We start from the raw sequence: 27,670 nt of genomic DNA, 5'->3' as shown, positions 1-27,670 counted from the left end.
GCAGGCTGGTCCTGTGTTAATTCCATCCATCTGCATTTGGGCCATGCAGAATTTATAGCAGAGCCTCTCCTAGGCCATATGTACTTCAAAAAGTCTGCACCAGCCCCTGTGGACTTTAACTGGGCCACACACCCTCCCCCGGTCCTGGTCAATGTCCCTCCCCAGGAAGATCAAAATCAGAGTTTCTCAGCCAAGCAGCTTTGCCTGAGTCAAGAAAACCTTGGGAAGAACTTCCAAAATGGAGCCCCCACCCCCTTCTCGTTCGGCTCCAAGTGCTCAGGAATATTGGTTGGACTCTGGCAGGATATGAAAACAGCAGGGAAATCAGTGAGCAACAAGCACCTCTCCAGAATAGAAACACCTTAACTCTGCCCTCCCCACAAGCCACCCCTCTGATAGCAGGCTACAGAGCAATAGCAGAGACTGGATGGGACCTAGGAGCCCTGTCCCAGTTGCAAACAGGACCCAGCCGTCCTAGCCGACAGCACCAGCCTCGAACCTCTAGCTCCCTATTGTAAGCAGTGGGCTATAGCCACTGAATCAATCCGCCAAGCAGCGTGGCTACGGAGCGCATGCTCATTACACTCAGGCGCTAACAGAGGCTACGCATGCGCGATCTCCTCCTGCAACAGGTTTAGGGGCGGGGCTGGAGGACCCTCCGCATCCCCGCGCGCACCCGTACCTGAGGCGTGTGGCTGCGTGAGTGGTGGTTGGACGCTGCGCATGCTCAGAGTCCTTCTTCCAGGTATGGCGCGTGCGCAGTTCTCCTCCAGGGCCAGGCGTCCGAGTGGTTGCGCATGCGCGTCGTCCTCAATCCCCGGGGAGCCGTGGCAAGGCATGCGCGGTAGGCCGGGAGAGGGAGCGGGGCTGTCCATGGCCGGCGGCGGTGCGGAGCGGCTGCCCGGGATGCTGCGGACAGTGGCGGCCTTGGTGCTGCTGGCGCAGCTGGCGGGCCGGGGGGCGCATGCGCTCTACTTTCACATCGGGGAGACCGAGAAGCGCTGCTTCATCGAGGAGATCCCAGACGAGACCATGGTGATCGGTGAGGGGGCGAGACCAACCGGAGCGGGGATGGGAGAGACCAACCGGAGCGGGGGATGGGAGAGACCAACCAGCGCAGGGGGGCTGACACGAGGGGTGTGGTGGGAGCTGACAGGAGGAAGCGGACATGGGGTAAAGGGTACGGGGGGCTGACAGGAGGGGGTGGGAGTTGACAGGAGGGTGGGCGGCTGACACGAGGGGAGTGGCGTGGGGATGGGGGCGAGTGGGCTGGGTTTGATGTGGGGCAGGGTGTTTGGGGTGATGGGCAGCAGGGGTGGGGGTGATGGGGTGACAGGTCAGTGGGGGCAGCGGGAAGTGACGTCGGGGGGTGGAGTAGTACAGGGCAGTGGAGGGTAATGGAGTAGGGGGTGGGGGGCAGGGCCAGCTGGTGGTATGAGGGGAGGCCCTGCCCTGATCCCCGTCTCTGTTATGCAGGGAATTACCGCACCCAGCTGTGGGACAAGCAGTCAGAGTCGTTCTTGCCCTCCACGCCGGGGCTGGGCATGCATGTGGAAGTGAAGGACCCTGATGGAAAGGTAATGCTGGGGTGGCTGTGCGCCTCCTGCCCGGACTTGCCCTGCTGCTTCAGGCAGAGCCCAGTTATCCTGCACAGGGGCACCTTCATGTGCCCTCTTCCTTCCTGCTGCCCAGATCCTGGTGCCTCCCTTTGGTAAGGCCTCTGCTGCCCTTTGGGGCCAGATGTCAGGGGCTGCGGGCTTCGCTGGCCCAAGGCTTCCCTTGCCCTAGGAAAGTACCATCAGCAGCACGCTGGCACTGTGGGGTAGGATGGCGGGGCTTGCTCGGCACTCACGACTCTGTTGCTGGTGGTTCCAGGTGGTTCTGTCCCGGCAGTATGGCTCAGAGGGCCGCTTCACCTTCACCTCGCACACCCCAGGCGAGCACCAGATCTGCCTGCACTCCAACTCTACGCGCATGGCACTCTTCGCAGGCGGCAAGCTGGTAAGAGAATCCCATCAGTGCTTCGCCCTGGCTCTGCCTCTGAACCCGGCGAGGCAGAGGGCTCAGGGTGCAGGTTGTCCGTTTCTTGAGGGAGAGCAGTTGAAACACTGCCTGTTGGCTATGGGGAAGGGCTGTCAGCCTAACGTGCCTGACTGGGCACCAGTCCTGGCTCTGCCACTCTCTCCCAGGATGATCACCGTGGGCCATTGCCTGCCTTCTCTGTGCTTCAGTTTCTCCAGCCGTAGCACAGGGGTAATACCTACTGCTTGTGGGAAGGGGAAGTGGGTCTCTCTCATATGTGTAAAGTGCTCTCAGATGCTGGAGGGAGGGGACCAGAGGGTGTGTGGAAGCTGAAGGACAGATTCCCTGGGGCCTTAACCTGTAACTGCATGTGCCATGTTGCTGGAAGCCCTGTGCCTCTGACCCCACGTGTGCCATGTGCAGCGCGTGCACCTGGACATCCAGGTCGGAGAGCACACCAACAACTACCCCGAGATTGCAGCCAAGGACAAGCTGACAGAGCTGCAGCTCCGAGCCCGGCAGCTGCTAGACCAAGTGGAGCAGATCCAGAAGGAGCAGAACTACCAAAGGGTAAGGGGCCCCGGGGTATGTGGGTGTGGGGCTCTTGAGGGTTACTGAGGTGACTGTCCAAACCCCCCCCACCACAACTCGCCCCAGATAGTTCAGGGTTGTAACATCTGCTCTCACAGTGCTGGTTGGCGTTCTTGGAATCTGTATAGGGCTGGGACAGGGAACCGTGGCAGGAAAGCCAGCCCAGTGGCCATGGCAGAGAGGGCTCGTTAGGGGGCCGTACAGGCTGAAAACACACACTTGGCCTCATGTTCTGCCAAAGGGGCCATGCGAGATGTGCTTCGGCTTGTGGCTGGGTGAGGTGGGATTCATGAGGAGTGGGGGTGACATGAGGCAGCTGGGCATAGGATGGCAGTGCCCGCCCCCTCTGCTTCACCTGATCCTGGTCTGTGTCACATTTGGACCATTGCAGACTGAGTGGGTTGGTGCCTGCCTAATCTGGAAGCTGTTGGCAGGGGATGTAAGTGTGCATGTGGGAGACCTGCCCGGTTTGGAAGCCATTGGTGGGGGGCAGTAAGTGTGGGGGTGCCTGCTTGTGCACGTGAAGAGGGCGCCATATGCTGGCTGCACGGTAGCATGGGCAGTGATCCCCTTGGGGCGAGATGGAGAGGGGCCTACCGAGGGGGGGTGGCGTTGCCCCTGGGGGGCAGGGATTGGGGAGGGTTCCCCACCCATTCTGACTCCTCTTCCCATGTGCTCCCCCCACAGTACCGGGAGGAGCGGTTCCGCATGACCAGCGAGAGCACCAACCAGCGGGTGCTGTGGTGGTCCATTGCCCAGACCATCATCCTCATCCTTACTGGCATCTGGCAGATGAGACACCTCAAGAGCTTCTTCGAGGCCAAGAAACTGGTTTAATCCCCGGCCTCCCCAATTGCCACTGCAGCGCCCTCCTCCCTCCATTCCCCCTGCCCCCCCCCCCCACGTTGGCATGCCCTTCGCTGCCCCTCCCCCTCTGGGCATAGGTAGGCACTGAATTGCACTGGAGCTGGGAAGCATCGGTACCTACTGGCTGTCGCAGCACCATGCTCCCAAGCCCCTTGGGGGCCATGATTAGCCAGCCTGGCCACCAGGCATCTTGCTGTGTTGGCAGCAGGAGGCCAGATCCTGGCTGTCTTTGCCAGCAGGGGCTAGCAGCTCCTCCTGGGGGCTTGGCACTGATCTGCCTTTCTACTGGCAGGGCATCAGGGGTGTGCCAGCCTGGGCAGAGGTCGCTCTGTCCTCGCACAGGGGTGCCATCCGTGCTGCTCTCCCTCCAGTTGCTAGGGCCCTGATGCCCTGTCCTTTACCCTACTGGCACCTGTTTCGCTCTGGTTCATCCTGCCTGTGGTTGATAGCTGAGGCATTAGGGAGTGGAGTGCATCTGGTGCGTTTGGTCGGCGGGTTCGCACCTGGCGTGTGTATTTCAGCCCTTGGGTGCGAGGAGAGGTGAGGGGCAGCCGCTATTTTATACCAGAATCTATTTTGATAACTGCAGCCCAGGACAGTGGCATGGCCTCTTCTTTCCCCTGGCGCCCTGCCCCTTACCTGCAGGGGAGGCCAGACTCCACTTCCTCTTTCCCAGGTCATCTGCTCCAGTCCCCCATAAGAGACTAGAGATGCTCTGACTGTGGCCAGGAGCGCGCAGGAAGGGAGAGCTGAATTTAGCCTTCTAGGGCAGGCCCCATGCCAAGCTGTATCGGCCTGTCTCCTCCCGGCACGCGACCTGTTCAGTTTCGTCTGAGATCCCAGGCTTCTTGCACTCTCCCTCAGCTGGGTTGGCGCTGGGTCTACTCAGGGGGTGAAGTACATTGCAGTGGATGCTTTCCCCTGGAGTTTCTTCCCAGCTTTGTTGCGTGGCAGGGGGAAGCGGCCAGTGTCAGTGGACACTCCCCTCCCTTTTGGTATTTATGGTGGTGAAGGCAGATGGGTATGGGGCTGCCCTGGTATAGTTAAGATGCAGTAAATCTGAAATGCAGTTTGATGTTTTCTCCTTCCCCTATGGTACTACCGAATTGGGTTGGTTCTGTCTGGGCCCAGCCCCCATGCTGCAGGGAGAATTCATAACAGATGTTCTTTGTTACGATTTTGGAGTGAAATAAAACCTCTTCTGGTAACTCGCGTGCTGGGGGATGGTTATTGGACTGGGGCTGGTTTCTGAGCACTCTGGCTGGCTGTTTCTACTGCTGGGGAAACAGGGGAGACGCTAGAAAAACAACCCCAGTAAATTCTTTGGGGAGGCCCATATGTACAGTACCTAGCACCGAGCCCCACCCCAACATGCTGGGAAGAAAATGGATTTAGGTTTTGTTTTCATGCTAAATCGAAGTTTATCAAAAACGTGAGATTGAGGTGACAGTGAACAATACACACACACAACACAATCATAACTTGCTTTCTCGAGCCTCCCACCAGATACACTTCTCTAGAGAGGAAGTTAATCTCACCCAAAGCCCTCTGCAGCGTTTCAGCCAAGGTTGGCTGAGCCAGTTTTCATGAATGCAACCGCACAGTCTGTTTACTTCCCGGGTAGGAGGGTGTTCTCCGCCTTCTAGAAATCTCCCCCCCTCCCCCAAAGTTAGTTGTCTTAGCTTATGGACAGGATAACCCCCGCCCCCTTGCCTCCAGGCTTGCATGCTCCATTCCTGTTGACTTTACATCTCTTTGTTAACATTTGAGTGCATTTAGCTGGGCAGCCAGCGAGAGGAATAAATCTCTCTTGTCTGACAGAAAACCTGCTTTACACCTCTGCTGGTGCCTTGTACTTCGCTGCAGACTCTGACAACATATTTTCAGTCTATGTACGTAACTCGTTACAGGCTATTCGGGTGTACGTTTCACGCCAATGCTAAGGAGCAGTGTGACCCTGGCTTTCATATGAAACATCACCTGACACCCATTGGTGAACCAGCATGTACAGACCAGTCAGGATATACCTGTAAGCCCCTTGTCAGTGCCATTCCGAAGATCTTGGGTCACAACAGGAGCTGTTCTGAGCTCCACAGCTAGCCCACAAAGCATGTGGGAAGAGAGGGGAGATGCCTGTGCTCACCTACGGACACGACCCCAGAATGTAGATACAATCGCAGCCACAGTGATCCCGAGTGAATCGCTCACAACTGACACGCAGTAAGAACAGCAAAAGGGGTACGTGATGAGGTACATGCTAGAGTACATCCTCCCCCTGGGGCAATCGCTCTCTGGTGTTTCCTGTGGGATCCTGCAGGGATCAGTTCTTGGCCCTGGTATGTTTCATATTTTTATCAATGGCCTGGAAAAGAATAAAATCACTGATGAAGTTTGCAGGTGCCCTAAACGGTGAGGGAGTGGTAAGTAACGAAGAGGACAGGTCACTGATACAGAGCCAGCTGGATTGCTTGGTAAGCTGGGCGCAAGCAATACACATTTTAATATGAGTGAATATAAAGTTCTACATCTAGCAACAAAGAATGCAGACCATGCTTACGTGATGAGACTTCATCCTGGGAAGCAGTGACTGAAAAGGACTTCTGGAGGCATCAGGTGAACATGAGCTCCCAGTGACACACTGGGGCCAAAAGAGAACCTGGGATGCATAAACAAGCACAGAGGTTATTTTATCTCTGTATTTGGTGCTGGTGTGAGCGCTGCTGGAATCCAGTGCCCAGTTCTGGTGCCCACAGTTCAAGAAGGATAGTGATTAATTGGAGCGGGGGCAGAGAAAAGCCAAGACAAAGATTCAAGGATTAGAAAACCTGCTTCGTAATGAGAGACTCAAGGAGCTCAGTCTGTTTAGCTCAACAAAGAGAAGGCTAAGGGGTGATTGGATCATAGTCTATAAGCATCTATGTGGGGAACAAATTCAGTGGGGTGTGTCAATCTAGCGGGTAAAGATGTTGCAGCGTAATGGCTGGAAGCTGAAGCTAGACAAATTTAGACTGGAAATAAGCTGCACATTTTTAACAGGGAGGGTAATTAACCACTAGAACAATTTCCCAAGGCTCGTGGTGCAGTCTCCATCACCAGCAATGTTTAAGTCCAGACTGGATGTGTTTCTACAAGATCTGCTCTACTTCAAACAGGAATTAATTCAGGGAAGTTTTAGGGCCTGGGTTATGCAGGGGTCAGCGTAGCTGCGCACATTGGTTCCTTCTAGCCTTGAAATCTATAAAACAGTGGGGGCCCTGATCTGTAATGGCATTTGGGTGCAGTAACAATACAAGTAAAGTAGTTGTAAAATGGCCTGGTTCCACGTGGAGTCAGCCCATGGTGCTTAAACACCACAAATCTGGCCCCAGCTTAACCAAAAAGCTCTAAGTTGGTTCTTTTTCTTTGCCTTCATGTCTCTGAGCTGTTAGGCAAGGCATTTCCCAGCTTTTCTCTACCAACATGACTGGTAGAAACTTACACAATCACCTGACTCCAGGAGCAGGTGCTTTAGACTGCTGAGAGTTGGCAACACTGGAGTGAAGAGTGGTTGTCCTACAGCTGGGCATTGGAACTGGCCTGGAGGTTGGGGGACTGCTGGGTCAGAACTGGAACCAGGGAGCAGCTGGGTGGAGCTGGGCATTGGAACCGGCCCCAGGGAGCGGCTGGGGTGGAGCCAGGCGTTGGAACCAGCCACCATCCTGTGGTTTCTCCCTGCGGAGCCCCTGGCTTGTAGCAATGCCTTTGATGCCGCCCCGGCTAGCTAGGTGGGTGAGTGGAGCCTGGCACTGCTGGATCTCAAACCTGAGCCAAAGGTAGGGTGACCAGATGTCCTGATTTTATAGGGACAGTCCCGATTTTTGGGTCTTTTTCTTATATAGGCTCCTATTACCCCCCACTCCCTGTCCCGAATTTTCACATTTGCTGTCTGGTCACCCTAGCCAAAGGGTCATTAATGGCCCTTTTGTCTCCTGACCCCTGCTCTGGGGACTGAGGCCAAGGGCCAAGCCCCACTATCCCAGCTCGGGGAGGGGAGTCTAGTGGTTAGAGGGGGGGGGGGCTGGGAGCCAGGACTCCTGGGTTCTGTCCTTGGCTCTGGGAGGGGAGTGGGGGCCAGGGGTCAGAGCAGGGGGCGCCAATGGGCTCTTGCCAGGGCTCTGCTCCTGCCCCAGGCAGGGGCTGTGGGGGTGGGGCTCTTCCCCGCGGGGTGCAGGACTCTCCTCCTGCCCAGGGGGCAGCAGACGGAAGGAGGGGGGGGAGACGCTCTAGTCGCGTGGTTGCGCCTTTATGGTGCTTCCGCGCTGCAAGTGGCGCATGCGCCCTGAGCCGGGGGCGGGCAGCGCAGGCTGGAGATGGAGCCGAGCTTCGCGCACATGGGGCTGGACGGGCGGCTGCTGCAGGTACCGGCCCCCGGGCCGGGCGGGAACCCAGGAGCCCTGGCTCCCCCCACCCAGCTCTAACCACCAGATTCCCCCGACGCCCCTGGGCTGGGCGGGAACCCAGGAGTCCTGCCCCCCCCCCCAGTCCCTAGCCCCTCGCAGAGCCAGGAGCGGACCATGGGATCCAGCCAGTGCCGCCCCCAGGGCAGGGTGGGAGGCACGAAGCCGGGAGGCCCTTCTCCCTGCAGAGGCCACGGGAGACCCCCGCCCCGCCCTCCCTGTGTCCGTGGGGGGGTGTCTCAGCGAGGGACCAGGCGCGTCCCACCAATCACATCCCCCTCGGTGTCCCCTGGCAATGCCCAGCTGCTGCCCTGGGTGTGTGTGGGGGGGGGTGATGATGTGACCCCCCCCCCGCTCCGCTTGGCACAGCTGGCGGGAGCATGGCCTAGTGGCTAGAGCCCTGGCCTGGATGTCAGGGTGCTGGGGTTGTGTTCCTGGCCCTGCCACCCAGGCGTGTGGAGCTGGGGGGCATGTCCCCCGCTCTGTGGCATGGGGTGATGGGGCCGGGGTGAAATTCATCCCCTTGGCAAAGCTCCGTGCGATCTCAGCTGCCAGCTGCTGGCTGTGGTGGGGACCTCAAGACTTGGGCATAGAGCCTGGCTACTTGTGTGCCCTCCCCCCCAGCCCCCCACCCCCGTAGGAAGAGCCCAGGGCACTGAGCGCTCTAGTCTCAGCCAACCAAGGGGCAGGAGGGGCCCTGCAGCACCCCCCCCCACTTGTGCCCCAGACACTTTGGCTGCTCTCTGGGGTTCCTACCAGGCTCTCTCCGTCCCTCCCCGCAGGCCATCGCTGAGCTGGGCTGGGCCAAGCCCACACTGGTCCAGGAGAAGGCCATTCCGCTGGCCCTGGAGGGCAAGGACCTGCTGGCCCGGGCTAGGACTGGCTCTGGGAAGACGGCCGCCTATGCCATCCCCCTCATCCAGCACTTGCTCCAAGTGAAGATGGTACGTCTGCACCCAGGGGCACAACTAATGGCTCGGGCAGGGCCCCCTTCGTGGGGGAGCCCCTCACTGCACTGGGTCTAGGCCTGATCCTGTTAGGGGCCCCACTGCCTTAGGCAGAGCAGCTGGGGTCCTTCTGCCTCTCAGCCCGCATGGGCCCCTTTTGCTGCTCATGCCAAGGTGCCCTGGGTGGAGGGATGGGGACTGTCTCTGCTGCGGACAGCCTGGGGGCCCTGGTGCATTGGATCAGAACCTGGCTCTCCAGCAGCTTGGTGCCCTCTTGAGCCCCAAGGCCATTGCTGTGTAACAGGAGATGGTAGCTCCTGGGGGAGGCTGCCCTGGAATGGGGGCAGTGCCCGGCTCAAGGCAGTGTCCATCCCTGGGGCACAGGCATTGTATCCTCTCCAGCGAGATACCCCGGGACATCCCACTGAGCGCCTGGCAGGCCGTGGGTGCCCAGCTGGTGTCTGACATTGACCCTTATCCTCCAGTCCCCCTTGGTGATGGAGCAGGCTGTGCGTGGGCTGGTCCTGGTGCCCACCAAGGAGCTGGGCCAGCAGGTGCTGCAGATGATCCGGCAGCTGACGGCGTACTGCTCCCGCGATGTCCGTGTCGCCGATGTCTCCGGGCAGGTGGACATGTCTGCACAGAGGTGAGAGCTCCAGGGAGAAGGGGCGGGCTGGGGCAGACAGGAGGGGGAGTGGGCTGGGGACTGGAGAGGGGGAAGATAGGGATTTAGGGGGCCTGGTGCCCACTCATAGTCAGTGATCAAAGCTGCCTGGTCCATGGGAGCAGCCTGTGCTCCGAGTGCCAGCCGCTCGCGGGACCCGAATGCACCCTGGTGCACCATGGAGCCAAAGGACCGGCTGGCTTGGAGCATGTCTGGGGATACGTGACGGGGAGCTATTGGCCTCTCCCAACCAACCCCAAGGGCTCTGCTGCCCTGGAGAAACCAGAGAGCCCCCGTGAGCCAGTGGCAATGTGTCAGGCAGGGTGCCTGGTGGGGGCAGCTGCTCTCCGGCTGAAGCTCTCCACGTGGATTGGTCTTTCCTGCCCTGATGAGGGCGCTGCCCTTCCCTTCCCCCCGAGGCAGGAGCCCTGGGAGCTCTGCAGGCTCACGAACTCCCCATGAAGGAGTTTCGGGGACACCTCCCTGGTTGGGGGTAGGGGCTCTGCAGTGCGGTGACTAGCTAAGCCCTGCTGTGATCCAAGCCAGGCTGGCTACCGGGACCAGCATGGACCTGGCCAGGCCAGCCCAGGCTATAGACTAGCTCCACTCGGGGCAGGACTGGGGGCTGGGGGCACAGCCTCTCTGCTCAGTGAGGATCATTACCCCATGCCTCCACACCCCCAAATTGGTAGAGGCTGCCAGTGCCTGGGGTCGCTTCTGCTCCGGCCCCTCCTGCTCTCTGGCCAGCTGTGGGGAGCAGCCAGGCCCTGAGAGCTGTGTCGTTCTTGAGGAAAGGAGCGGGACCGGTCTGGCTCCCTGCAAACCCAGGCAGCTGCTGTCCCAATTGCACTGGAATCCTGGTCTACAAGGTCTTCTTTCCAACCGTAAGAGCTAGGGCCCGCGGGCACAGCCCTGGGGAGGGCGTGTGTGCGGGGGAGGGTGTGTGCACGTGGGGTGCCCGGCCCGGGGGAGAGCGTGTGTGCCCTGGCTGGCTCTTGGCTGCACTCTGGGGAATGCTGCTGTATTAGAACCTTGCAGGCAGGCAGCAAGATCTAGTGTTTGGGGTAGGGGACAAGGAGCAGGATCTTTTCCTGGCTGTCCCTGACTTGCTGTGCAGCCATGGGTAGTTCCGGTCCCCTGCACCGCGTAGGAGGTGCTGGCGATCGCTGTGTACCTGGCCTGGTGGTGACACGGGGCCGGGGGTGTGTGTGTGTGTGGCCCAGCCCCTCACGCCGCTCTGTGCCCCCGGCAGGCCCATCCTGATGGAGAAGCCGGATGTGGTGGTGGGGACGCCGTCACGGGTCCTGGCTCACCTGCAGGGCCACAGCCTTAGCCTGCGCCACTCCCTGGAGGTGCTGGTCCTGGACGAGGCCGACCTACTCTTCTCCTTTGGCTTCGAGGAGGATCTGAAGAACCTGCTGTGGTGAGCTGCTGGGGCTGGCCTGAGCAAGGGGGCCCTGGGGAGCGGGTGTGATCTGGGAGGGTGGGGGGTCCCTGGGTGTGATCTGGGGGCGGGGACCCAATGAGTGGGGTTGATTGCGGAGGGGGCTGTGGGGAGGAAAGATTTGCTTTGCTGTCTGTTGCCCGAGGGTCCATACTGCCTATAAGGCCCAGCCAGGGCTCCCCTGTCCTGGCTAGGGCTCAAAGCTGGGAGACAGCGACTGCTGTTGTGGGCAGGATCATACCCCTCTTGTGTGGGCTGTGGACAGAGCCCTCGGCAGCAGGGTGGCCGGCCCCTCCTGGAACCCGTGGGGGATGTCGCTCTGGGGCCGGGGGGAGGCTCTGAACTGGTCTCTGGTTCCTTGGCAGCCACTTCCCCAAGATCTACCAGAGTTTCCTGATGTCGGCCACCTTCAGCGAGGAGGTGCAGGCGCTGAAGGAGCTGGTGCTGCACAACCCGGTAAGGGGGGACCTGGGGGCAGCTCGGCGGGTTCGGCATCTTTTCCCCCATGGCTCTGGGCAGCTCTGCTCTGTGGCCTTGGGGCGGGCTCCTCACTGAACCATCCTGGCCTGTTATCCTGGGGGTCCTTGGGATTGGAGGGGGGAATGAGATCTCCCAGCCCCACTGCTGCGTGGGGGCCGGGCCCCCTCCTCAAGGGGCAGGGTTTGGGCTGAGCACTAAGCCCCGCCCCGCCCGCAGGTGACCCTGAAGCTGCGGGAGTCCCAGCTGCCGGAGGCAGCCCAGCTGTGCCAGTACCAGATCCGCTGCGCGGGCGAGGAGGACAAGTTCCTGCTGCTTTACGCGCTGCTCAAGCTGGGGCTGGTGCCGGGCAAGGCCATCCTCTTCGTCAACACCGTGGAGCGCGGCTACCGCCTCAAGCTCTTCCTGGAGCAGTTCAGCATCCCAGCCTGTGTGCTCAACTCCGAGCTGCCCGTGCAGTCCCGGTGAGCGGGGGAACAAGCCCTGGGGGTGGGGAGGGGTGACCCATTGGGGCAGGAGAGATCGGGGAGGGGGTCCATGCAGTCTGGGAGGAGGAGGAGTCCTGGGGGTGGGGAGGGGTGACTCATTGGGTCAGGAGAGATCGGGGGGGGGGGGGGGTGTCCATGCAATCCATGGGGGGAAGAGCCCTGGGGGGTTGGGAACGACCCCGGGGAGTGGGGAGGGGTGGCCCATTGGGGGGTGGTCCCTGCAGTCCGTGCGGAGGGGGCGGGCACTCTGCCCTCCCTCATCCCCAGTGGATCCACACACACTGTGCAGTGCCGGGCCCTAGCACTGCCGCGCGGACAGGCCCTGACTGAGGGTTAGCGCTCGCCAGCCCCGAGCTGCTGCTGGACCCACGGGGACCCCAATAGCGCTGGGCGAGCCCCCAAGGAGGGAGGGCAGCGCCTGTCGCCCTCCAGGGCGGGTCTCTGCGGCTCTCACCGGCGCCTCTGCTTGGACTCCAGGTGCCACATCATCAGCCAGTTCAACCGAGGCTTCTACGACTACATTGTCGCCACCGACGAGCAGGCGCTGGCAGAGCCTGCGGTGCGGACCAAGAGGAGGAAGGGCGCCAAGACAGAGAAGTAAGGACCCGTCGGGACCCCCGGGCTGGCCGGCGCTGGCAACAGAGACCAGGCTCTTGGTCCGTGTCCGCGGTACCCAGGCCTGGCAGCGCCAGCCTCTGTCACCAGCAGGGGGCACCTGACTTCTCCATACTGCCCCTGCCTTATTCTGAGCCCCAGCCCTTCAGCTCTGCCGGGGCACCTCGCCCCCAGCCCCACCCCCAGCTCTGCTGAGGCCCCTCACTCCCAGCCCCCTGCAATCCCAGCCCCAGCCCTCACCCACAGCTCTGCCGTGGCCCCTCGCTCCCTGCGATCCCAGCCCGGCCCTGGAGGAAGAGCTCTAGGGAGCTGTCCTGCACTGGCAGTGCTGGCTGTTCTCCTGGGTCTCTGGTTGGGCTGACTGGGGCTTGGGCTGGTGGGTTTGGCTGTGCCCTGAGGTGCCCCTTCCCCTTCCCTTGCAGGGGCAAAGACCCAGAGTACGGCGTGGCGCGGGGCATCGACTTCCAGAATGTCGCCACCATCATCAACTTCGACCCGCCCCCCTCGGTCGAGTCCTACATCCACCGGGCCGGCAGGTAGGGGCTCGGGCTGAGGGGAGGGGTGGGAGGTTCTGCTCTGGTCCATATGGGCTGGTAGCACCCAGCTGGCTGGCTGTGGAGCCCCAGGGTGTCTCCAAGGGGCACTGCCCCATGGCTGGACCTCCAGCCAGAGGCACCAGGCTGGGCTCCTCTGGCTCTCCCTGCAGTGCCCGCATGTGTAGGGCACTTGGCTGGCACTGAGCTCGCTGGGGCTGCGCCAGCAGCAGCCCCCAAGTCAGGGGGTTCTGTCTCTAGGCTCTCAGGTCAGGTGGGGCTAGGGGGACATTGGGGGGCCCATGGAGCTGGGAGCCAGCGCTGAGGCCTCTTGAAGTCCGTGGGGCTGTCCCCTGGGACCAAGGCCCTGCCCCATCCCATCGGCGAGATCAGGACACCCGGCTAATCAGACCCAATCCGGGACAGTGCTATGGGGAGGGCACAGCCCTGGCCTGGCCTCGGTACCTTCCTCGGCCGGGTCCCAGCCCCTGGGGCTGATTGCCCACCCATGGGTCTGGGGGGCAGGGCGGTAGGGCCCCTCTGCGCAGCAGGGCAGGCGGAAGCTGCTGGGTCCCAGGCATGGCAGGAGAACCCCTCAATGCTCTCCCCTCTGCCCCCTGCAGGACGGCCCGTGCTGACAACCCTGGCACAGCCCTGACTTTCGTGACACACCCAGAGTGCCCCCTGCTGGCCGAGATTGAGGAAGCTCTCGCAGGAGGTCAGTGAGTGCTGGGGCTGGGGTCCTATGGGGGTGGGGAGATCTGGGCACGCAGCTCGATTGGCTGCCTGGCTGGGAAAGGGTTTGAGCCATTCTTGGGGAAGGGCACAGCCAGTCTGGTGGGGGTTGGGTGGGAGTGGGGGTTTCTGTGTATCTCCCACACAGGTTGTGTCCTGCCCCAGCCCCGCTCCCACTCCTCAGGATGTGGGGGGCTGTGGGTCCCCTCCTGGCCCATGGTGCCCAGGTCCCTGGCCCTGACAGGCCCCTTCTGTCCTCACAGAGAGCACCGAGCCTGTGCTGCGCCCCTACCAGTTCCGGATGGAGGAAGTCGAGGGGCTCCGCTACAGATGCCGGGTCAGTGGAGGGGGGCGGGCGGGAGGGAGATGGGCACGGGCAGAGCCACCAACCCAAAACAGCGCCCAGCCTGCCAAGTAGCCAGGGGCTGGGTGGTAAACACCCCTTCCCTCCCCGTGGGTCCCCCGCATCTGGGGGACCCTCCCCATACAGCGCCGGGGAAGGGACAGTGGGGCCCAAGGCAGCTTGGCCAGAGCTGGGGGGCTTGGAGCAGGTGCCAGGCCCTGGGGGTTTGGGGGAGTTACCAGGGCCTATGGGGTTGAAGTCCCCCCCGGAGGGCCAAAGCCGTGGGGGAGGGACGTGCTGGAGCCTGGGGGGCCAGGTTCTGGCCCTGTCTGTGCTGGGGGCTCTGACCTCCCCCTTCTTCCTCCTCCCCCCCCACCACCTCCCAGGATGCCATGCGCTCCGTCACCAAGCAGGCCATCAAGGAGGCGCGGCTGCGAGAGATCAAGGAGGAGCTACTCAACTCGGAGAAGCTGAAGGTGGGGGGCAGCAGTGAGGGGGCTGGGAACGAAGCCGAGTGCGGCCCCTCCCTCTGCAGGGAGTGACCCCTACTGCCCTGGGGGATTGGCTCCCCAGTGTGCACAGACGGGCTGGCTGCAGTGGGGCGTGCCTAGGCATGGCCTTGTCTCTGGCCTGGGGGGTGGCCGCCAGAGCCTGACTCCTGCTGAAGGGAGCAGGCATTGGGGGCTTGCGGGGGCTGGGGGCATGGAACTCCAGGGGTGGGGTGAGCTGCAGGGGGCATGGAACCCTGGGGGGGGGGAGCACTGACTCCCGTGATGGGGTCTGGGCAGGGGGCACTGAACCACAGGGCAGGCTGGTTGAGGTGGGGGAGGGCAGTTCAGAGGGGCCCTGTCTCTCTGCAGCTGGGTCTGGGCTCAACCCTCTCCCTCCCCCCAGACGTACTTCGAGGACAATCCCCACGACCTACGGCTGCTGCGCCACGACCGGCCCCTGCACCCGGCCATCGTCAAACCGCACCTGCGCAACGTGCCTGAGTACCTGGGTCAGTGCCACCCGCCAGGGCTGGGCTCGCAGGTTTCCAGCTGGGGGGGGGGGAGGGGGACAGGGACAGGGGCACTTCTGGGGTCCCTTGTTGCCTCTGTAGCGCCTTTCACCCAGCATGATCCCAAAGGTCCTCCAGACCCTTTATAGGGCCCCCTTGTCCAGCGCTGAGATGTGCTCCTGTGGGGCAGGGTGCGGGGGCTGGTTATACAGTGACCCCTTGCCTGGCACTGAGACCCGGCTCCTCTGGGGTGGGGCATGGGAGCTGGTTATACAGGGACCAGTCACCGAGTCGCAGCCTATCTGGGGTGGGGCGCAGGGGCTGTTAGCCCCAGGGCACAGTCTCCTGCCAGTTTGGGGCAGGATTTGGGGGGGCCTGGCCCTGCAGCAGGGATATCCAGGGTGTAGGGTTCCCCCAGCTTTGTCCTGGCCTCGCTGGGTGGGGCAGGGAGTCCCAGGTTCAGGGCCCAGCCGCAGCTCTTGACCTGTCTTCTCCCTCGGCAGTGCCCCCCACCCTGCGCGCCATTGCCCAGCCCCTGCTCAACAAGCGCAAGCGACGGAAACACTTGGCCCCCAGCAGCAGCCGCCCCAGGGGGGGCTTCCAGGTGGGTGTCTGGGCTGGGCTCCTCCCCAAGCCCCAGAGCACTGATGGCTGGAGGGGGGGTTCTCCACAAAGCCTCCGTCTTCAGCATGCAGCTGAGGCCAAGGCAGAGGGCCCAGGAAGGGGAGGGGCTGTGATGGTGCCCACCCAGCCCCAGGGGCCCTTATCCTAGGGACTCGGTAGCTGGCACCACCATGTGCTGGGTGGGGTGGGGGGTGGGGGTCAGACCCACATTGTAGGGGGTGGGGGAGTATTCGGAGGGACCCAAGACAGCAGGAGATTCTGGGAGCCAGTGGGTCACAACAGCCCACGTTCTTCTTGATCCAGGGAGGCAGAGCCGCATCTGGCCAGCAGGGGTCACTGGGGAGCCAGCCCACTCCATTGCTTGGGAATGGGGCCCCAATGCAGGGGAGGCAGCTGGCGGGGGGAGGGAGGTGGAGCCCCCCACCCCCTGCCGACTCCCAGCTGCTGCCCCTAACCCCCGCTGCTTCTCTCCTAGGCCCGGGGGGGGCGCAATCCTCTGCGGAGCTTCCAGTACATGGGGAGGAGACCCCGGCGCCCCGCTGGCAAGGGGAAGACGTCCTGAGCCGTGGGCCCCCGTCAGCGACAGCACCTGGCTGGACTCAGAATGGACAATGTCCCGTGTGGCTGGGGCCGATTCCCCCGCTGGGCCAAGAGGAGACAAACGCTGCCCCCTGCACCCCACTGCCCCTGCCTGGCTCTGCTCTCTGAGCAGGGGTCTTATGGGGCATCTGTGGCTGGGTGTGGGAATCTCCTGCCACGCCCCAGTGCCAGGCCTCGGGAGCCTGAGTGTGGCTGTGGGGAGGGGGGGCTGGGGCCAAAGGGTTGTAGACGGCAGCTGACCCCAATAAAGCTCAGTGCTGGCTCCACACGGCTGGGTCTCTCTCCTGGGGCTCGGCTGCCCCCTGCTCCCATGGAGGCACCGGCCAGGGCACAGCTGGGGGTTGCTCTGAGCAGCCTGGAGGAGGGGGAACTGCTCTGTCCTCTCACCCCCGGCCTGCTCTGGCTAGGACGCTGGGCTGGAGGGGTGGGGGCTGGATGTGAATGTTGGGGGGGTGTCTAGCCAGGCCTGGTGCAGTGCCAGCCCCTCTGCCTAGCTGTCAGTGCCAGTGCTCATCCCACGGGCTGCCATAGGGGGTGGAACTGTGTCTGGCTCCCGGTTACGGTGCGAGGCTCTCCAGCCGGCTCGCTTGGACTCTCACCGGGGGGACATGCCTGGAGCCTGGCTCAGTTCAAACCCCAGGCACATGCTGGCCCCTCCAGGGGACACTGCTGTGGCAGTGTCCAGCAGCACATGTCATTGGAGGCTTTGGCAAACCCACTTTGCACGGTGGCCTCGGGTTTCATGCCCTGGTGTCGGGGGGATGGCAAAGGAGCCAACACTCGGCCCCTGGGCTCGGGGCTCTCAGGTCCTCGGCTGCTTGTGGCAACCTCCAGCAGGAGGCAGCCGTGAGCCATAGGGAGGATTCCACGTTTAGTTACAGCCAAGGATTGTGTTTGTGTGGCCCCAGAGATTGCGCCCCCCCCCCCACACACACCTTTTAAAGCAAGTTCGCTTCTCCTTTCAAAGTCAGAAACGCATCAGGTGCTTGTATCTCCCCTGGGCCGGTCAGTGCCATCACCCCCAATACAGCCATCAGTTCGTGAGAAAAGTGGCCCCTCTGCTCAGTGCCCAGGGTGTGGGCTGTCTGATTACATTGTCCTTCCCCTTCCCTGCTTGCCATGGAACAAGAGCTGGGATTGAAGGAATGAGCCAGACTCTCCTCCCCTGTGTGGCAGGCCAGCGGACGTGGGGAAGCTAGAGCTGAGCTGGATTTCTTGGGGCAATCAGGGCATTGAACCTTTCAGTTCTCTGGCTCGTGCAGGGGGCTGTTCCTACCACGTTGAAAGGGCGTGGGGGGTGTTCTGTGGAGTTTAGACAGGATGCTCCATCTGCCCTGCCTGGCCTTTCTCTGTGCCCCCCAGCCATGCTGCTCTCAGGGAAATTATTCCTGCCTGCCCCACCCATGCTGACAGGACCCCAGTCCCTGCATCAATCCAGGCCTACAGGGCCCATGAGCATAGGGTGGGCTAATGCCCCAGGGCCATGTTACCAAGTTATTTCACTCTCCTGGTTTAGGCGGAGAGGCTGGGGGCACCCGTCTGGGATCCCAGCAGGTGTCCCATGTCCTGAGCAGGCCCCGGGCCTGGTGCCTCGCTGGGCAGGGCTGGGCAGAGGTGAAGGCACTGTCTTGCTGGGGGTTCTGTGGTCAGCGTGACTCCCTAGGGTGGCCAGTACAACTGCAGCCCGGAAAGTGAGAGCTCTGCTGCCCAGCACTGGGCCCTGTCCTGGGGGTGTCCATTGGGGTAGGAGCCAGCTCACCAACTGCCATGCGTCTGAGGAAGTGGGCATTCACCCCCGAAAGCTTATGCTCCAAAACGTCTGTTAGTCTATAAGGTGCCACAGGACTCTTGGTCCCTTTTTACAGAGCCAGACTAACACGGCTACCCCTCTGATGCTTCTCACCAACTGTGAGCATCCTCCGGGGCCCTCTCCCTGCCAAGGGAAAGTCCCTGCCTGTGCCAGGGGTGTGCTGGCTTCATGGCCTGGCTCAGCCCCGTGCACCCCAGGGCTCAGGCTGGGGGCACTCTGCTGCAAGCGCTTGGCAGGGCTTAACGGCCCCAGACACCAGGGTTTGGGGTGGCTGGTAGATCCCAGACAGCAATGGGTCTCGTGGGGGAGAGGGGGCAAGTGTGCTGGGGGCATGAAGGTGGGGTTGGAGTCTCCTGGGGGATGGAAGGGTGGGGTCCTGTTACCTGGGGGACAGGAGGGAGGGGTCCTGTTACCTTGGGAACAGGAGGGTGGAGTCAGGGTTGCCTGGGGGACAGGAGGGCGGGGTCCCATTACCTGGGGGATGGGAGGGTGGGGTCAGGGTTGCCTGAAGGACAGGAGGGCGGGGTCAGGGTTGCCCAGGGCCCTTGCCTGTACCTTCACAGGCTGCCTGACAGTGCAAGCAGGTGTCCTTGGCACATCGACCAGGCTCCCCGTATCTGCTGCTGCATCAGCCTTATTGGGGCCTGGGACTGTGATCCAAGGCCGTAGGCGTCGGTTAGCCGGGTGATAACAGGATGGGGCAGAGGGCACCCACAGTCCCTGACACGCAGCACCAGATTAACGCATCAACTAACTAAACTACAGCTTAGGACCTCGAAACAAGAAAAACCTGACTCCATTTCCAATTTCTTCAAAATAGGTTGATAACTAAAGGAGATATGGGGGAAAGAAGATTCTCTCTAAATACAGATCTTTTCATGCAAATATGACACAAATTTACATACCTGGCACAAATACCCTTACCTTACCCTCACCCTTCACTAATTGTTCATTACTGACAGGTGGGAGGCCAGGGCTGAGAAAAAAAGCCATAACTGCACTTGTAAAATTAGTATTTCTATAAGTAAGTCTGCTGTCAGTCTCCTAAGGCAGCGTTTTGTTGGCCAGCTGCTACGGGTGAAATACTGACCGTGCTTTCAGAAGTTATTTAAATAAATAAATAAATAAATAAATAATCTCACTGCCGATAAAATCGGGGAAAAATGTGAGGTCGGAGATGACAGTGTCGTGTAGCAATCGTGCTAAGCTCATACTCGTATGGGACTCATCCTAGGAGTGGTGTCACATATAGCGTCCCCCTTGGCTGGTGATAGCCAGAAGGCCGCCATCTTTTGTTTATGGTCCTGCACGCTCAGTCATAGTGTCTTCGCTCCTGTTTTTCTTCATTTTCTTAAATGTTAGTGTGTTTGTTCCTCTGGTCTGTACATATGGACCATTGTGTGTTTTAGTGCACACGACGCTTTCTGCTCCATATGCTATCCAGGCTTCACATGACTGAGTTTGCAGGTGATGGTCTTATGGACTATGGTCAAGTGGATCTCGAGGAGGATAAATTTGTGTTGGCTTTCTTCCATCAGTTTCTGGAACCTTCCCAATAAATATCAGAGAGTGCTGATGAAAGGACAAATAGAGGGTTTTGAGAGAAAGTGAAGGCAGATATACATATATATCAAAATATTCTGAGCAAGTTATTTCAAACTATCTGCATATATGATTTATAGGCTATTAAATATTCATTATATTTGCTTGAATATAGACTAGTTTTTCCTCACTTTCTCAATGCCTGGCTAGAGATTACCAGTCTTTTTTCTGGTAAATTCTTTCTCTTTCGCACATATAGCTTGTTGTCACTCTGTGTGTCCGAGGTGTTTACTCAAGATTAATTAGTGGTCCTGGGGGAGACAGAGGATAGAGAAGCGAACACAAAGAGAGATGTCTGCCTAGAAAAAAAGACTGGGATATTCTGCTCAGCAGGTTTGGAGCACACAAGATAATATTTTATTATAGGTAGTATGTTATGTAAAAATTCATATATAGACTTATAAATCACATATCATATGCATAATACATTGTATTTTTTATAGTATGATAAAAGAAAAATCCCAACAATTCATTGTTTCATAGTGAAAATTAATCAGAATAAACATTTGTAAATATATTTTATAGAGAGTCTGGATAAACTTTGTAATAACAAAATTAATCAAATGTTTTTTTTAATTTATTCATATGAAAAGAAGGATAATTTTCCTTATTCATGGTGTAAAAAAAAAATGATATATCCTCTCTTGTTTTCCTGTGAGAACATAGACAAAATAGCACTAACTTTCACAGAAATATCCTGGTAAAATAACAGGTTTTGGGTGTATATATATATATTATTTGTTGTTGTATAGATATATAAATCTCAATATGTATAATATAAAATTATTATTTTTTAATTTTTTACTGGTTTTTAGAAGTGATTTTGCAGCTTTTTTTAGTCCAATGGTAACAAACTGCTCAGGAGAAATTTCAGTTGCAAAAATGACCTATATCAAGACTGAATCCAGGGAACCAATTGGCTCAGATGGAAATGATCAGTGAAAATGCAAATGACCTGGCTGGCAGGAGGGAGGGGCTGCTGGGCTCAGGATACCTGCCTACCTGTAACCAGACCTCTGGGGCTGAGTGGGACAGAGAGATGCTCCCCGCCCCCCTGCAAACCGGAGAGGGGGCTCACGCTGGCTCTGATGCTGTGACCAGAGCAGAGAGCTCGCTGCCTGCCCCCACTGGGACAGCCACGGCAACGCGGAGCATGGGGGGAGCTGAGACCCCAGCTGAGTGGGGGGACACACAGGCAGAGCAGGTCTGCTGCCAACCAGGTTTGCCTGGTCCAGATGTGCTGCTGGGAAGTGATTACACAGCAGGGAGGAAGCTACCAGGGACAGGGCTCAGAGGGGCTGTGACCCCAGGCCCAGCCAGCAAGAGGGAGCAGGTTCCACTCCCTTCCCCAGCAGCTGAATTCCAGACCGAGCTGCGGAAGGATCCCTCCTTGGAAAAGCTGAGGGAACTTGCTGGCCACAGCGCTGCAAACCCCCTTGGGGAAGGGACAGAGTCCTGCGGGAGAAGGGATTCCTGTACCGGGAATTGGTTCCCCAAGAGGAAGTAAAACTGGGGGAAATCGGGAGGCAGCTGGTGGTGCCCCAGGAATCCACAGGGTTCTTCCCATTCGAGCTGCTGTATGGGAGGAGAGTGAGGGGACCCCTGGACCTGGAAGGAGAGGATTGGGAGGAGAAGGGGGAAGACCCCCTGGTGGATCTTTTCTCTGAGGTGGGATCCAATCTCCCCATCGGGTGATCCCCATTCAGAGTCACTGGGAAAGCAGCCCAAACCCTGGAGAGAGAGGTCAAGGACATGCTGGATTTAGATGTGATCCAGCCGTTCAACGGGCCTCACTCGTGGGGCTGGTCCCCAAGGAAGACAGGATGATCTGGTTCTGTGGGGACCATCGGAAGCTTAAAGCCATCACGGTGTCCGATGCCCACCCCATGCCTAGGCCTGGGGAGATTCTAGACAAGCTGAGGGGGATGGGGAACTTGGCCTGGCGTACATCGATGACAGGTGTGTCTTTAGCCAGACCTGGGAGGAACAGTTGTCCCAGGTGAAGAGGGTGCTGGGCTGCCTCAAGGAGGCAGGACTGACGGTAAAAGCCGAAAAGTGCAAGGTGGAGATGATCAGAAATTGGCCCATTCCTCAGACCAAGAAACAAGTCCAGGCCTTTATCAGGTGGGGGTCTACCAGAGGTTTGTACCTCACGTTATCCCCCTAGCTGCCCCCATCCCTGAGCTATGTGAGAGGGATAAGCCAGACAAGGTGGTCTGGACCGAGCAGTGCCAGAGGGCTCTCTGTATACTTAAGGGGGCTCTAATTCAGGGCCCGGTAAATCCGGTAAACCCAGACTTTGCCAAGCCTTTTGCAGTGCTCACCAATGCCTCAGATGCAGGGCTGGGCATGGTGCTGATGCAAGCCAATGCTGAGGGGAGGAGACACCCCATCGGGTACCTGAGCAAGAAACTGCTGCCCCGGGAGCAGAACTATGCGGCCTCAGAGAAGAAATGCCTGGCCATGGTGCAGGCCCTTAGAAAGCTGCAGCTGTATCATTTTGGGTGGCGCTTTACTGTGTATACTGACCACTCTCCCCCGACGTGGTGGTGTCAAATGCAATGGGCTGATGCCGAGCTGCTGGGGACAGAGACACCTGTTCAGAGGGTGGCCAAGGTCCAGATGGGCGCTTTTAACCCAGAGAGCCCGAATTGCAGCCCTCCAAACTGGAGCACTGGGAAAAGACCCAATCCCAGTTTAAACCCCAGGGGTATTGGGGTGGCAAAAGGGCACGGGCCACATAAAACTTCCCACATGCAGCCTGCAAGTGCCATCAAGCACAACAGACCCACAGGAGGGTGAAACTGGAAAGGCCTGGTGTAACTCCCACCAAGGAATGGGAGAGATGCTGGGGCATCAATGGGAACGCTGGTGGGTTCGAACTTCCCCAGGTCACCGGCTAAAGTGACCTCGCTCAGTTCAGTCTCGAAGAGGGGAGAGATGTGACGAAGTGGGACTGTTCTTAATATTTCCTCTGACTACTGTGTGGGGGCCTCAGTTTCCCCTATGCATTTCTTAAGTCTCCAGTGTGCATAAATGGCCGACAATCTGTCTCCTAGCAACAAATGGCCAGGGTCTTTCCCCCCTGCCAGGGGATGGCTAAAGGTGAACAAAGAGATCAGGTGACCTCCTGGCCCGGGAAAGAGACAAAGGCCAGAAAGGAGGGGATGGAGGGGGTTTCAGTTTGGAGCTGGCTGGGGACGGGGAGTGAGGGCAGACAGGGGTGTCTGGCTCGCTGGGCCCCAGAATGGACCCGGCTGAGGGATCCCGTTCTCTGTACCTACAAGCTCTGTTTTAGACCGTGTTCCTGTCATCTAATAAACCTCTGTTTTACTGGCTGGCTGAGAGTCACGTCTGACTGCATAGTGGGGTTGCAGGACCCTCTGGCTTCTCCAGGACCCCGCCTGGGCGGACTTGCTGTGGGAAGCGCACGGAGGGGCATATGCTGAATGCTCCAAGGAGAGACCCAGGAGGTGAAGCCATGTGAGCTTCTTGCCCCGAAGACAGTCTGCTCCATGGGAGAGGAGGCTCCCCAAAGGCCTGACTGGCTTTGTGAGGAGCAGTTCCAGAGCATCGCCCGGGGACTCCGTGACAGTCAGTATTAAAATGAATGTGATGTGCAGACAGACATACTGCAGGTTGTCCTGCCTCCATTAAGTAAACTGGTCTGTGTAACTGTAACTGCTTTTGTGTTGCTGTAGCTATAAAGTTTTCATATCTACTAATTAAGAAATCATAGATGAAAATACGTTAATTTGAAACTATTTTATAATGCAAACAGGAATATTGCAAGACATGTTTTAGTTTGATTATTATTCTATTTTTACAACTTTGCCTTTGTATATATGCTACTATAAAGCCTTCGTGTTTATATATTCAATGTCCTTTCTGTGAAAATAATCAATTATTATTTTTTTAATAGTATGGGCCTTCTTACACTTGACATAATTTAGGGCCTCAGAATGTCCTAATCTGGCCCTGCTGACATGGGTGGGCCCAGTGCATCACACCCAAGGAGGGGCATGAACCATAGACCAGCACCAGCCCTGAGCAAGAGGGGCAACCAGCCCCCACTCTCCAACATGGTCCCACCACAGCCCCACACCCACCCACCATACAACAAACCAACCCCCTATAGCCGCACACACCGTACAACAAACCATCCCCCCAGCCCCACACCTGTACGGGGGCCATTGTGAACACATTATATGGACCCCCCAAACCTGCAAACCCTGTTGGGAATGTGGGGCAGGAGGCTCCATGTTGGATGAGGATCTAGGGCTGCCAGGTGTCAAGTTTTTGACCGGAACGCCTGGTCGAAAAGGGACCCTGGCGGCTCCGGTCAGCGGCGGGTGTAAAGCAGGCTCCCTGCCTGCCGTGTCTCTGCGTGGCTCCCAGAAGCAGCGGCATATCCCCACTCCGGCTCCTGGGCATAGGAGTAGCCAGGGGGCTCCGCATGCTGACCCTGCCCCAAGCGCTGCCCCCACAGCTCCCATTGGCTGGGAACCTGGCCCAGGGGTGTTTGGTTTTGTGCAAGTAGAAACCTGGCAACCCTATGGAGACCCCCAAGGCCGGTGGCAAAGGGCTAACGAAAGGGAGTCATTGACTTAAGTGCTCGCGCATTGCAATGCAACCGCGGAGCCGGGTTGCAAGAGGACGTCTGTGGGGACTGTCCCGGGGTGGCAGGGCCTGGAGGGCCTCCATCTCTTCAGCCATTCTCCCCCGCCCACGCTGAGTGCAGGAGCCAGATGGGGAGGGGGTCACAGTTGGCTCCTCCACGCTGCCCAGGAAAGCGGGGCGAGGTGGGGCCCTGCGTGGGGCAGGTTCAGGTGATCTCTAGACTCTGGTTTGCTGTTAAGTGAAGAGCAATGACAGGCTAGGCTCTGTGCAAAGCGTCTGGCCGGGTGCTCCGGGGGCCCCGGGACGCTCTGCGAGACAGTGCTTGGCCAGCGGGGAGGCTCTGTGCTCTGTGCGATCAGGTAAGGTGGCTCGTACGCCGTGCATGTGCAGGGGACGCAACGAGACGCTGGGCTGGGGCTCTGCAGAGACACCAGAGGGGAGAAGCGCCTGGGGACTCAGCCGCTGGATCCCTCAGCAGTGTGGGGAGCCGCCAGCTGTACACCAACCCCCGCCCCACAGCCACTACAACCAGACACCTCACCCTCAGCCACTCACCCCCACACACACACAGTGCACACGCCTGGCCCCACACCTACCCCCAGCCATCACAACCACACACCCCACCCCTACACTGCGCACCCCCAGCCCCACACCTACCCCCAGCCACCACAACCACACACCCCACCCCTACACTGCGCACCCCAGCCCCATACCTACCCCAGCCACCACAACCACACACCCCACCCCCACACTGCGCACCCCCAGCCCCACACCTACCCCCAGCCACCCCAACCCCAGCCACTCACCCCCCAACCTCACACCTGCCGCCAGACACTACAACCAGACATCTCCAGGCCCACATCACACACCTACCCTTACCCCTGCCACCATAACCAGCCACCCCATCCCCACGCGCCAACTTCTCACCTACCCCCCAGCCACCCAACCACACATCCACATCACACACCGACCCCAGCCCACCAGCCCCCTACCAACCCACACTCAAAGCCACTGCCCTCCCCCACCCACCTACCCCTTCAGCCACGGGCCAGGCCCCTCCCCCACTTAGAACCCACTGACTTGGCACTCGGTGGGGGAGAGGAGTTCCTGCTCTGTTCAGGAAAACACTTTGCGTTGCCCTCGAACCCTGATCTAATTTCTCCGTGATAGCCTTTATCTCGACGGCTTTTATTGCCGATGTGCAAGGCTACGTGTGCTGCTCAGTTCCACCTGGGGCAGATGCGTTGCAGTGAATCAGACCGAGCCGCACCGGGCTCACACCCTTCTTTATCACAGGCGGAGCCGGTAGCAGCATCTCTCCTCAAAGTCACCCGGCGCCTGCCAACGCATGATCCTGTTTGCAGCTGCTTTGGCTCAAGTTGGGCTTTTGGGTGGAAATTTTCCAGGCCGAGCATCTGCCTCGAGCTGAGTGTTCAGAAAAGTTTCAGCCTAGATGTTTCCAAGGAGATCGGCGGAAAAATACATTGTTTTGCCCATGTTAAAAAAAACCCGCTTATAACCTTTGGGTGAGAAGCTCTAGCATCCCCAAGCTTTGGAGCATGGGGTCGCCTCGGTGGCTGGAAGGGGCCTTTTGCTGCTCTCCTGAAAATACACCCACATTTGGCCAAGTTACGAGCCTTTGAAAAATCTTTGCAGCAAGTGCCCAGTAGAGACTTGTTAGAGTTTGGCTGCTAACTTCTGATGATTCTGAATGCACTGAGCATGCTCTGTCCCCGCAAAGTGACTGAGCGTGCTCCGTCCCAGGGCTGCAGGAGCTGAGCAGGACGTGCCCTGCAATTGATCCTCCGGGGACTGGGGTAGTGGCAGGGTCGGCTCTGGCTTTTTTGCCGCCCCAAGCAAAAAAAAAAATTTAAAAAAATCGGGGTGGCCAGAACAGCAAAGCAAAAAAAAAATCTGTGGTGTGGCCAGAGCGGCAAAGCAGGAAAAAAACCAAACAAACCTGTGGGGCGGCCAGAGCCAGGGTGCAGGGGGACTCCCTGTGCTGCAGACGTGGGAGGGGGTGGGAGCAGGGGGAGAGAGAGAAGGGGGGCAGCCAGGGCTTCAGTGGGGCGCTTGCCACGCGGCCTCGACCGCCGCCTGCCGGGCAGGCTCCGCACCGATCCGGTCGGCGGGGAGGGAAGGATGTGGGCTGCCCTGACAGGCTTGCTACAGACCTGGCACCGGCTGGGGCAGACGGAGCGCTCAGCCCACTCCCAGCAGGGCACTCCCCTCCTCCGCACCGCCGCCCCCTACAGGGCAGCCGGATCGGCGAACAAAACAAAACAAAAAAGCAGCCGTGCTGCCCTAGGATTGGGCGGAAGCCGCCCCGTAGAATCTGCTGCCCCAAGCACGAGCTTGCTTGGCTGGTGCCTGGAACTGGCCCTGGGTAGTGGCCAGTGTGAGGGCAGGCCGGGAGCCTGGCTCTCCTGTGCAGATTGGGACAAGGAGTCTGGGACGGGAGGGGAGCAGTGAGACAGGGCGCTAAGGAAGAGGCTCTCTGCCTGGGAACTGGCACACTCCTGGCGATTGCTGCACATTAGCTGCACCTCACACACAACTAACGCGACACTCATCACCCAAACCTGCAGTATCCCCGGAGATACCCCTGGGGTCAGCAAGATGAGCAGCTGAAGCCAATGTGTGTTGGGACAGGACAGCTGGGGCGGATGAGTGGAGGGATCCCCAGAGCAAGTTTTGCAGGGGGGCGCCGGGGTGGGGGTGGGGGAAGTGGTTCGACGATGCAGCTGGCTGGAAAGGAGGCAGCATGGCCTGATTCTCAAACCTATGTAGAGACCGCGAAATGCAGAGGACAATTGCTGCCTGAGGAGTCCTTGTGCTGGTCAGTATGATGTGACTGTGGGGCTTCCCCCTATGAGGGTGGCTGGATGGACGGGGAAGACTGGGTCTGGGACGTGGAGCCGGGCGGGGCAGGGGAGACAGGACTGGGCCGAGGACAAGTTAGACGGGGTGGGGCAGTGAGGGTCAAATCTGTTCTGGGAGAAACGGGCAGAAGTGTCTGTGCCCACTACAGATGCTCCCCTCCAGAGCCTGGCATGGAACCCAGGAGTCCTGAGTCTCACCCTTCCTCTGCTGTCAGCAAAAAACCAAGAACCCCCTGGCAGAGTGTTTGTCCCGTCCCCTGCTAGTGCTGGTCCATGCAGAGGATGACAACCTACTACTGCTGTCACTTCCTGCAGTAGCTCAGGTGGCAGAGATCTGAAGGGTGCAGCTCGGCTGTTGACCCAGAGGGGT

At 59.3% G+C, this 27,670-nt stretch overlaps 2 protein-coding genes across 2 annotated transcripts; both read left to right on the top strand.

The window, feature by feature from the left end:
- Positions 1-718: 718 nt before the first annotated feature.
- TMED4 (transmembrane p24 trafficking protein 4) lies at positions 719-4,688 on the top strand. The gene is made up of 5 exons (XM_039526498.1): positions 719-1,042; positions 1,477-1,577; positions 1,876-2,001; positions 2,446-2,592; positions 3,301-4,688. The coding sequence occupies exons 1-5, from the start codon at positions 724-726 to the stop codon at positions 3,448-3,450; spliced, it is 843 nt and encodes a 280-aa protein (XP_039382432.1). The 5' UTR covers positions 719-723; the 3' UTR covers positions 3,451-4,688.
- A 3,046-nt stretch (positions 4,689-7,734) lies between these two features.
- On the top strand, positions 7,735-17,687 carry DDX56 (DEAD-box helicase 56). The gene is made up of 14 exons (XM_039521481.1): positions 7,735-7,877; positions 8,699-8,860; positions 9,349-9,509; positions 10,780-10,950; positions 11,337-11,427; positions 11,668-11,912; positions 12,414-12,533; positions 12,974-13,087; positions 13,708-13,802; positions 14,083-14,156; positions 14,549-14,638; positions 15,057-15,162; positions 15,666-15,766; positions 16,262-17,687. Exons 1-14 carry the CDS (start codon positions 7,830-7,832, stop codon positions 16,346-16,348), a joined length of 1,665 nt encoding a protein of 554 aa, XP_039377415.1. The 5' UTR covers positions 7,735-7,829; the 3' UTR covers positions 16,349-17,687.
- Positions 17,688-27,670: the final 9,983 nt, after the last annotated feature.

This window comes from Mauremys reevesii, linkage group 2 (assembly GCF_016161935.1).
Source record: "Mauremys reevesii isolate NIE-2019 linkage group 2, ASM1616193v1, whole genome shotgun sequence".
NCBI classification, from domain to species: Eukaryota; Metazoa; Chordata; order Testudines; family Geoemydidae; genus Mauremys; species Mauremys reevesii.
Note: the sequence above shows the minus strand (reverse complement) of the source record. Positions and strands in the feature narration are given on the sequence as shown.